The sequence below is a fragment of the Carcharodon carcharias genome, chromosome 3, assembly GCF_017639515.1.
Source record: "Carcharodon carcharias isolate sCarCar2 chromosome 3, sCarCar2.pri, whole genome shotgun sequence".
NCBI lineage: Eukaryota > Metazoa > Chordata > Chondrichthyes > Lamniformes > Lamnidae > Carcharodon > Carcharodon carcharias.
The window spans coordinates 187610518-187622474 of NC_054469.1; the positions used below are offsets into that span (position 1 = coordinate 187610518).

General features: G+C 43.6%; 1 protein-coding gene across 2 annotated transcripts in view; it reads left to right on the forward strand.

Moving 5' to 3' along the window:
- Positions 1–9502, forward strand: part of LOC121276337 (N-acetyllactosaminide beta-1,6-N-acetylglucosaminyl-transferase-like) — a 74504-nt gene extending 65002 nt beyond the window's left edge. For both annotated transcript variants that reach the window (XM_041184621.1, XM_041184622.1), the window contains 3 exons: positions 847–1004; positions 7367–7507; positions 9003–9502. In XM_041184621.1, the coding sequence (XP_041040555.1) occupies positions 847–1004; positions 7367–7507; positions 9003–9335 (632 nt within the window). In that variant the 3' untranslated portion in view covers positions 9336–9502. The remainder of the gene's footprint in view (positions 1–846; positions 1005–7366; positions 7508–9002) is intronic.
- The last annotated feature ends 2455 nt before the right edge of the window (positions 9503–11957 follow it).

Here is an 11957-nt window from a genome sequence, read left to right on the forward strand (position 1 = left end):
TGGGTGATAGGTGTGAGTGCTGAGGAATGAAAAAGTGTTGTACCTGATATCTTCATTAAACACTTCCAGAATGTAGAGTAAACATTCCTCTCTACTACCAGACCCCCCCAACTGCCAACTTAACATCATCCATTAACCTGAGAAAAACACTACCTTCTATGCTATGTGCTTGTAACATTTCCAATAACATGTACAGCATCAGCTTTCCTGAATGGATTTGCTCAATTTGTGCCAAATTTTAGCCAGCTTTGTACTATGGGCTTGGGCTGGGTGGAATTTGTCCAAGAGCCTTTCCTTCTAAGACCTTCATAACCAAAGAAAGGCAGAAGTTAATTCCTTCAGTCCAGACTGTATTTGAATGCAGGTTCCAAGTGCAAAAGAGTAACGTTTTATTCTCTCTGAAAACAATTTAAAGTATTTTCCCTCCGCCACCCCACTTCCCAAAGAAAAGTGGTGCCACGAATAAATAACTGATGACCCGCCCAAGCTAAAAGTGAATATTTGTGAGTAACTTATTAGGTAACAATTGCAATGTTGGAATTCACAAAACATTCAATATCCTGCAATGTCTGATGGTCGTAGACAGCTTCCAGAGAATTCATGTACACCACATGTTTCCATTCCATGGACACTCGGAAACAGAGACCCTCCCTGGCAATCTTGCACAACCTGAGCTTTTAGTGAATTTAGATAGCTGTGATTAAACCTCCGTTCCCATTCCAAAAACATGTTGGCATGTGCAAAGAGACAGAACGAAGTCTGAGCAGTGAGACGCTGTTACTCACTGTACTTGAATACGCTGTCCTCTAGTTGTTCTTAATTCTAATATTTTATTTCTACCTGCAGATTTAGCACTTACTGCAAGTAGCTTGCTAAAAAAGAATGGACCGATACAAGAAATCAGAGAGAGACCAAGGTCTGTTGACATTCTGCAAGAACTTTTAGTTCAGGGGATCTTAAACCAGGCCCACAGTGAAGAATGGCAAGAGGTTCACAGTCCTCTGGTATGTGCTAACTTCCACCTTCTGCACATTGAGGATACGAAAATTAAATGTGGTTTTCACATCAGTATTAAATCAAACATTAGTAGTGTTTTGTATTAACATACTATGAGCAACAGCTGGAGATAAGCAACCTTGCACAGGTACAGTTGTTCAAAATTTGTGATTATGATTTATTTAATTTTGTGACTATAAAGCTTTGTCATTACCCTCACAGGCACCACCAGCATTGTTCCTTTGAAGGAGTGCCAAATATTCTATCAGGCTATGCAATGCCCCAGTCCATTTGCTTTATTTGTTGTCTCATTTCTTTAAATTTAGCCTTTTAACCTCATGTACCCAAGTCATGGGGCAGAATTTTACACTGATCAGGCGGGCGTGTGCCCATCCCAATCCAGTGTGAAATTGCGCAAGATGACGTTGGGCGAGCCTCCCGACATCATCCCAAGCTCACACGATGTTTCAGTTAGCGGGCGCGCACAAAAATCGGAAGCGCACCCTCCGACAATTAAGAGGGCAATTAAGGTCATTAACGGCACATTGTCTTTAATTTTACATTGCCCGTCCAACAGCTGGTGGACGGGCAAATCGACCAGGCAGCCTTTATATTTTTTGTGAAACCTCGTCCAAGGGCGGGATGAGGTTTCCCTGATGAAATAAAATAAAAATAAATATTGGTTGACAGCATTTTCATCGTGTACATTATTAGTGCCTGACTGGGATGCTTGGACATTTCTTTTCTGCACTTCAAAATTTTATTTTTGATTTTTCAGGTCTTCAGTTCCCTGAGGTAGTTCTGTGCCTTCAGGGAGCTTTCTGTCAGTGCTGGCCCGCACCCGTGTTGACATCAGCACCTGCCCTCCTCCCGCCCCCACCCCGGTAGCACTGAGCTGCTCAGCACGCGCTTCATGCTGGCTGTCTGTTAATTGGCCAGCCAGCGTAAAATTGCGGTCGGGGGCCAATCGCAGTTAGCAGTCCGTTCCCCAGCTGATCCTGGACCCGCCGATCTAAAAATTGTGCCCCTGGCCTTGTATATTTCTGACTCCTTGATCACATTCTGTAGTCACTGTTCTCCAGGGATGTTCCAACTTCAATTTCCTATACATTGCCCAGGCCATTAATGAATTGCCAGGTCAAGACAAATATTGTCTCTTGTGCGTTCTTTGACATACTGAATCTTGAAGTAGTTAAACATTCATGTACCAGGGCCAGAATTTTCCGTCCACATTGGCACTAGGTGTCGCGGCAAGTATGAGCAGACAATATGGCGGGAAGGCCAAAAATCGGTTTCACACCATTGTGAAACCAATTTGCGATTGTCCACTCCACAAGTGTGATGTGCAGATGTCAAGACTTACTGTTAGAGCCTTGTTCAAAGTTATAGCCTTGTTCAAAGTTAGAGCCTTGTTCAAATCGCAGACACCCGAGGAGCAGAAGATGCTGGAGCCCTACAGCTACCAGACTTTGGAGGAACACGTGCATCACATGCTGGGTGGATTTGTATGGACATGGCTCCTCTGCGAAGCGGCTCACGGAAGGTAGAAGGTCACCATTGATGTCTGTGGTCTGCTTTGGGACATCAATATCTTGGCCATAGTCTGCTACAGATGATCGTCAAGCGGGTGGAGAGGAAGGTGTAACAGTAGCTGCAGTGTAGGGCAAAGTATTCAAGAGGAAGTATTGTGTGCTTGTCATAAAGGGACGGCAATAATCCTGGGTGATTTTAACCCACACATAAGCTGGAAAAATCAGATTAACAGTAGTAGCCTGGATGAGGGGTTCTTAGAATGTTTTCGAGATAGTTTCTTAGAGCAGCATGCTCTGGAACCAACTGGAGAGCAGGTTATATTAGACTTGATATTGTGTAACGTGACAAGATTAATTAATCACTTCAGAGGAAAGGCACCCCTAGGTAGTAGCAATCACAATATGATTTTACATCCTGTTTGAAAGGGAGAAGAGTGGGTCTAAAACTAGTATCTTAAACTTAAATAAGCACAGTTTTGTGGGGATGAAAGCTGAGCTAGCTGAAGTGAACTGGGAAACTAGGAAAGCTCAATAGAGAATCAGTGACAGACATTTAAGGGGATATTTCAGAGTATTCAGAATAAGTACATTCCTACAATAAAGAAAAATTCTAAGAGGAGGACCCACCATCCGTGGTTAACTAAAGATGTTAAGGAAAGCATCAAACTTAAGGAAAAAGCATACAACTCCTCAAAGCTGAGTGGCAGAACAGATGATTGGACCGAATTTAAAGAACAACAAGAATGACTAAAAGGTTAATCAGGAGAAAGAAATTAGAGTATGAGAAGAAGCTAGCTAGAAATGTAAAAATGGATAGCAAGAGTTTCACATATTTAAACAGGAAAAGAGTAGGTAAAGTAAGTGTTGGTCCTCTAGAGAGTCACAGTGAGAAGTTAATAGTAGATAATAAGGAAATGGTGGATGAAATTAACAAATATTTTGCTTCTGTCTTCACTGTAGAGGTTACAAAAAACATTCCAGTAATAGCTGTAAATCAGGAAGTGGAGAGGAGAGCTGAAAACATACTTAACCACCACCATGCTTCTGAAATCAAAAGTGAGCGGAACCTCATGTTGGGCAGGCATAGGTGCTGCATGTGAGTGTGATCAGTGGGTGGGTGAAGATGCAGATCAGCTCAGATGGACAACTGAAAGAGAACCCCAGCAGACAACATTGAAAATGCTCGGGACATTGAGATGAGTGTGATGGAGGAAGGCTCTGCATGTGTGGGAGAGTGCTTGCACGAGGCTCCGAAAGACCCTGCCACACACACGCTTCTCCCTCCAGAATCACTCATGGTCCAGCTGCATGCTGAGGGGGGGTGCAGGGGGCGGACTCGCAAAGCCTGTAAATGAATCTGCAAGATATCATTACACATTATTCAGTGAAAGTGGATATATTTTCTGATTATAAAGTGACCAAATGTGTTCACCTGTGAACCACCTGTGATCAGAAATTCTTAACTTTTCAAAGTCTAACACTACTTCTTTCTAGGTGCTGCCCTGACATCCGCAGCAGGGGTGGAGACAGCTTGTGCAATGCACTCCCCCGACTCTCATGCCACTCTGTTGCGGGCTCCCAACAGCTCTGCATAATGTGCCCCCACCTTCTGCTGACTCTGCACGATGACTTGGAAGGCCAAATTCAGAGGCTCATCATCTGACTAGGACATCACAAGTGCCTCTGCCCTAGCAGTCTTCCAAGTGCCAGGAAGCTCGGTTGAACCTGCCTTCTCCTGCTGTGGACACGTGTCTGTGCTGTGACTGCCAGATTGTGAACCCGAGCCTGCTCTAGATCTAGATCCCACCAAGGTGTGTGCCTCTGCACTTGTGGAGAGTGTGGGTGAGTGTTAAGATTGGTCTTCCAGGCTCCTTATTTCCAGCTATTCATTGGAGGTGATGTCCTCTTTTGTTGGAGGCACGGACCTGGATGGAGCTGAGGGACTGGCTGACTGAGAGCATCGGTAACTTGGCAGAGCTCCCTGTGAACCAAAGTGGAAATAATTAGTGCATGGCAGCAGAGTCAAAAGCAGGAGAGAGAGCACTCACAGTTGCATTGAGAGAGGGGTGATATGTATCATCACCTGGTTGTTTGCCACCAACCTCACCATCGCTGCAGGCATGGTCCATGTCCTCACCAGTGCTCCCCAAAGGGCCACTCCACCCCCAGTCTGGGACCTCTCCCTGCTGTTGTCAGCCAGCTTTACCTGCATGAAAACAGATGGGGAGAATGTGAGCAGGACACATGGCACTGCGTGGAATGTTTCTTTGGTGAGTGGAGCCATGCATGGAATGAGGATGCGTGTCCTAGAGGATATGAGCCTGATGGAGATGTGAGGGTGTGTGTGTGAGTTAGTGGTGTTGTCCCTTGAGGTGTGAGATCCCTGTGGATGTGTGATGGGTTTGTGAGTGTGAGAGTTGACAGCGATGAGAAGAGTGACTTACCCTGATTGAACAGATGAGACCATTCATCACCTTCCTGCACTGGATGGCTGTCCTCTTTTGCAGAGCATTAGCACTGACCACCGCTGCCACTGCCTCCTATGCTGGATTTGTGACCTTGCTTGCTGGTCTTCGCCCAGAGAGGGAGTAGAGGACTTCATGGCGGGCTTCCACTGCGTCTAGTAGACACTTGAGGGGGGTGGCGTTAAATCTGGGGGCAGCATGTTTCCTCCCTTTGGCAGCCATCAGTTCCCAGCAGCTTCATATTCCTTGAAGAGTGCTAGCTCTGTGCAGGGGTGGCCTTTAAATATGGCGCCTGGTTTACTGAAGGCCTGAGGTGAAGGTGGAGTGGGCGAATCAGAAGCCACCCTGCCAGCGGCCTGGCGTGTTTCCTGGGAATGCATAATTAATGAGGCGAGAACGGGATGATATGGCGTGAAAAGCCGCCTTTGCGGCCGGCGTGTAAAACGTCCTTTTCCCACTCACTACCGCACTTAGTGAAAACCTGGGACCATTCGGTCCTAACTCAGGATCTAAACCACTCAGGTTTATTCAGGTTACATTTGTTAATTGAAGTCACCCCTTAAAATAATTTTTCTGTTCTCACATAAATTTCCGGTATCTTCATTGAGCAAATTGTCCTACTTCTTAGACTGTACTGTCATATGTTGCATTGTCCCACTGTTATCTTGGGGGCTCTTCTAATATTAAAGAAGTCTAAACAGAGCAATTCATTTTGTACCTTTCCACCTCCCACATAATCAACTCATAGGTGTCCCTAACACATAGGGCTTACACCACCTCCTGTTCTGTCCACCCTGTCTTGCTGGGGCACTGAATGTTATATCCAATTCTATCCTCTAAATTTAGCCATGCTTTGATATTTCCATTATATTGTACTTCATTCTATCACAACACTTATCAGTTCTGTCATTTCATTTCTAGTTTCTTCGTGCATTCACATTGTTATGAAAACCATACCTATGAGAGCAAAGGTCTGGAACTTCAACTCTGGACAGAGCTTAGAGCTTTTGCATGTGCATAGAACGGGAGCGGGCTGCACACGTGCAGTCCTGCATTTCTACATTCTTTGGGCCCAGCGCACCCGTGCAAGAAGAAAAGAACTTCGCGAAAACCCAAGCCGGGTGACCAGGAGCAGAGCGTCATTGCGGGCTGGGGAGAGGGGGCAAGGAAAGCTCCCAAAGGGGAGAGGGGACAGGAAGAGGTCCAAAAAGGAGAGCCCCAGAGAGGGGACAGGGACAGGGACAGGAAAAGGTCCCAGTTCAGTTAGAAAGTGAGGAGCAGAGAAACAGGCTCCAAACAGGAAAAGGGCTGCGGGCTTCAAGCTTTAAGTGGAGAAAGCAGCCGAAGGTTAATGATTCTGTGCTGCAGGTCATTGGGGCAAAGGTACTCCTATAGAGCAGTAGAATTCTCCTCAGCACAGCCGAAGAGCTGAAACTGTGCTTGTAGGTTGGTGCTTGAGTGTATATTCAAGAATCCAAGGGAACGGAGTCTTGGGAGACGAGATTGAAACCCTGCAAGGTGGGTCGTTGTTGATGCTACCTGAGTTGGAGCAACTTTTGGAGACAATTCTCAGGTTAGATCTTTGAACATGAAGACTAGAATCCCTCATGATAGAGACAGAATTTCTGTGACATTGGTTGACTCAGAGTATTATGTCACAGATATCTGGGTGGGCTGTTGACAAATCCATAGACTCGGTCTTGGTTGTATCTGCCATTTTGTAGTATGGTGGGTTCAACCACAGTTTGCTTGTTAATTCACATATACTTCATATTAACCCTGAATGTTAAAATAGACCCTGAGTATAAAATAGATATTGTAAATTGTTTTTATCTTTCTGACCTTGTATAGTAAACTTTTATTTTTGTTTGTTCAAAACCTGTGGAATCTTGTGACTTTATTCTCTGAGCAAGTGTCTTGACTCTCAAATTTGTCTTCTTTAAATAAAACATTATTGGTCCCTAACCGAGTCTTATCAACAACTTGGGGACTGGCCAAGGATCACAACAACATATACGCATCTTACTATAGATTTACCTTCCGCCAAATACCTATACCTAGAGTAGTGCCCAGAAACACTGCGGTTTGTAGGCTGTTATTTTGTCTCCAGTGGGACACTGCTCCTCACTGAAAACAAATCTGCCAAAAGAAGTGTTGTTCTATGCTGGGGTTTTCATATTGATTTTGCTGTGAAAATCCGAGCATAATTTGCATGGAAACTGTTTAAATTAGAAACTGTTTCATGATTTTAGTATTGTACTTTTGAACTGTTTACTTCATAAGTTCTTTTAAACTTGTTGATTTCTCTTGAATGCTTTAACAGCCCTTTGAAATTCATTTTTGATGCCATTTTTTTGTTTATTACCGTGTTAGTTTGATATGAAGTCAACTGAGGGAATTTTAAAGAAACCTCCAACAAGACTCGATAAGCTAAGGAATGAAACAACTAAACAAAAGAGTGTGACAATAGAAGAGATTGAAAATAAAATGATAGCAGCAGAGGAAAGGAGGAAGGTATTGTATAGAACAACCCTACAGTATAATACCAACCTTTGGTATTGTACCACCCTATTGTATGGTACCACCCCACAGATGAATCTAATTAGTTTTGCATGCCAAATTGTATTTAAAATAAAATGACCATTTACAGTTATATAAATTTTTACAGATTGTGTACAAGTCATTCTACTGCTTGAATGGTGTGCTTTGTGCCTGTTTTCTGCTTGAAAAGCAGGCACAACACATGCTAATTTCTACCCATAGAAACCTTTTGTTGCCATGTGAAATATTTGTCTACCTTTCCCACCTTGTGCCAGCACTGAGAACTCGTATGTTAGATATGGGACAAACCTCCTTGGACTCATTCCCAATAATGCGCCTCTGTTATCTTCAGAGAAGCATCGTCTTCCACTACATCAGCATGACATTCATTTCCTACAACATTTCCCCCCGTGGGCTACCCAAATGATGCCAAATTAGAGACAAACCATGCTCATTATATGTTGTAGCCTCATACCCGCTAGGGACCCAATTCATTGGCACCCATGTAACTGGCAGAAGAAGGAAATGTTTATTAGTGAACCCAGCTTGGTTTGAAACCCAGATCCTAGAGACGAAAGAACATCATTCAAGTCTAGCATCTACTCAGACCTCACCAAACATCCTTCACTTGACCTGCTTCTTCTTTAAACTGCGGAAACAATCGGAGTACACGATTCATAAAATGGACACAGATGTCCAAAGGTCAGACAGCTATGGACACGGATGTCCAACACGTACACAGAATGGCCCTGGGCATTCCCAGTCTCCTACCATGACTTTGGTGGAGCTATCAGACAAACAGCACAAAGGGTTCTCCTGCCAGAGAAACCCCCCCCATAAATCATTGAATAGTAAAGCACAGAAGGCAGCAATTCAGCCTAGTGAGCCTGTGCCACGGGAAAATCCAGTCAAATATTTCCTTTTTTTAATCACCATTAAGGCAACAGTTTCCACTTTAGTTTTCAAAAGGTTGTAAATTGTAAATATTATAGGGGTAATTTTACAAAATCTCGTTTCCAGTGGCAGATTCCCCTGCTTGTGATTTGGGTGCGCACCTCAAATAACTTTCCAGAGATTCATGGGAATGTGCACATGAACTTGCACATGATATACATTCCCAGTAGGTCAATGTCTGTTCCGGGAGTATCAGTTTGTAAGATTATCCCTTATGTGAATTGGTCAACAAGTGTCAGATGAGATTTGGGGTTTACATCAAAACTATTGCTTGGACTAGGAAATAAAGAAGAACTATTGAAAATAAGTAAGTCAGAGGGAGCTAAAGGTTTTGTTTTGCTTTTTTTAAAATAAGAACTTTAATTAATATAGTACCTTAAATGTGCTCAGCATTGCCAAAAACACTTCACAACCTGTCAGTTAATTTTAATCTAGTTTTTGGTGGTGTCAGTTGAAGGAGTCCGAGTATAATTGGGGATTACTTGTTCAATAAAAAAGCGATGTTTATCCTTAGATGAAAGAAGTCAAGTTAAAGGAAAGACTAAATAAGTTTAATTCTTCACCGGTGATGATGCAAGATGAACCTACTGGGATGCCTCCAGCACCTGACCATGCAAAATTGGAGGAAATTGTTGAGAAAATAAATACCAAACACACACAAATCCAGCAAGACCAGCAGGAGATAGCAAAGGAGAAAGATGAAGGCAACGACCTGGTTGACAAGACTGGATTAAACCAACAGGAGAGAAAGTTGAATGCAGAGGAATGTTGTGAAGTTGTAGAATTAGATGATGGACATTATTTGACAACAAAAATAGCTGATGAAGTAATTCTGAACAAAATTTGAATCAGTACTGCACATCATACACCAATTGCCTAACGACTTGCTTGAAATGTCTTAGTGAAAATTTTCCTCCCAACACCTGTGTTGCATTGTCTTAAACTAAGAATTGCCAAAGTCTACCATGCCATTGTGAAGAGAATTATTGTGTGTCAATAAAGGTTGTCCATAATGATTTTGCTTCTTTCAGAAACTTTTTCCAAAAAAAAGCTTCACTTGTAAAGATATAATAAAGGTTGGCAAAGGCCTGGAATAGTCAGATGAGAGCTGGAAATGTTCCAACACATTGCTGCATAGTGTTTTGGAGTGTGAGTTTGCAGCCATGATTTGTGACATCCTAATTTCTATGATCTCAGAAATGCCGTATAGAGGATAGAGAAGTTAACCAAAACTGAAAAAGGATGGTTAAGGAAATTCCGAAGTGGTAGTCAATCTGCACTGTTTTCATGTACCTCTGTGGTCTGAGTAGCAGGTTAAGGCCTGAAAGCAGCTTGATTTCCATTCCTCTAATCCAGGGATGGTGTGTAGTGTGAGAGGACCCAAGCAAATTAAATGGAAGAAAAAAAATTACCTTTCAGCTGACTTAATTGCCTGACAAAGAAACACAGGTAGAGGACTAGGCCATTTAGCCCCTTGAGTCTACTCCACCAATAATTTAGATCATGGCTGATCTATACCTTAATTCCATTTATCCACCTTAGCTCCATATCTCCTTGGTACCCAGCCTACTAAAATTAAACAGGCACTCTTAAGAGTTTTATTTTTATGGACAGATAACTTCTTAGATTTTACATGGAAGCATTGGCCTCACCCACCGGCTAAAGGGTCAGGGGTGAGGCCATCTCCGTCGGCTGGGGAAACCACGACTGATTTTGCAGTGGTCAGTGCTGGGACCATAGACAGTTCCTGCTGAGAATCCCTGGAAGAGTCTGGACTGGAATGTATTGGGGCAGCCTCACTGAGGTCAGATAGGGGGGGTCTGCGATAAGGAGGTCAGGGGATTCAAGCAGGGGCGGCCCTTTTGGGGTGGCCTCTGTTGGGCACGGGGTACCAAAACAGGAGGAATTCCCCCACCCTGAGCCCACAACCAGGCTTTTAGGGTCTACCTTAAGGGCCTCAATTGGCCCGAGGACAAGCGGCAGGTAGGCAATGGGCATGTTGCTCCCCCCAGACATTGTACTCAGTTTTACACCAACCAGCCAGCTCCTGGGGCGGGACATAAAATTCTGTCCGTGGTAATGTCAACATCCTAGTAGCACTGAGATTGGTATGTGTGGATCATAAGGTTCCACAAAGTAGAATTACATTTAACTCATCACTAAATAAATATAGCAGCATAATAGCTCAATCAAATACATCAATAGTGCCACAAGCATTGAAGTTATTTCAGCCTCCTGCCAGATGCAAGTCACCAATTAGTGATTGTGCAAAATTTCTACAAGTCACAATTAGATGGGGCAAGACTGTCAGTTCTGCATTTTTGTGGGCTTCCATCTGAACTGTGATTCATTTTTTTTCCTCTTGTATGGTTCCTTTCATGGCATTGATGATAAAGTAGAACTGGGACCATATGAATTGATTTCAGCACCTGATAGAATAATCTGAGCTTTATTTCAAAGCTTTAGCATTCTCTGCACTGACATCATAAATAATAGATACGGCCTAAAGATTTCCAGTTAACAGCAACCTTTTGTCTTTTCCAGCTCTTTCGTGCACTTTCCCAATGTGTATTGTCTCCTTGAATTTTGATTCTATGCATTTACGCCTCCAGTTATCCGCCTTCACATTTTTCCCAATGGAAAGTACATTTTGTTTGTTGCAGAGTCTCCCTTCTTCTAAACTCCCTCTTAGGATGTTCTACTCGTTATCACTTCAAAGAAGATGCATGTTCTTGTGTTCATTCTGACATGCTACAACTCATTGTGAATCCTCTGCATCGGCCGGTTTGAATCAAAACACAAGCTCTACCCCAAAACTGTCAAAACCTACATTCATATAACCAGTGGAGGCTGGGTCATTGAACTTATTCAAGGTTGGGTTAAGACAGATTTTTGATAGAAAGGGGAGTTAATTAAGGGGAATGGGGGGGTGCTGATGGCAAAGTGGAGTTGAGACCACAGCCATGATCTTATTGAATGGCGGAGCGGGCTCAAGGGGGACGAATGACTTACTCCTGCTCCTAAGTCCTATGTTCCAGGACCCATTCCCCTACCACCAAACACAACCAAACTCAACCCCACCTGACTGTTCTCAGCCTCTAACGTCCTTCTGAGCACACCCAGGTCCCAGCCCCAAAGGCTCACAGGCCATGACCTCCTCTTGCGTGATTCCAGATCCCAGCAGTGACCCAGCTACCTGCTCCCTAACCTAACGTTCTGTAAGTGTTCCTAGGATCAAATCCAGCTCAATGCTCCCAGATTTCAGCACTCCTTTTCTCATTTGAGCTGACCAAGGCCCCAGGAACTTTACAGTGTCTCCATGGCCCAGGCTCCTCCATAGGTGCTCCCATGTCCAAACAATAACAGCTTAAACATTTATATAACACCTTGGTAGTAAAGCGTCCTAAAGCATTTCACAAGAGCACTATTGAACAAAATCGGGCACTGAGTCAAAGATGGGACATTGAAA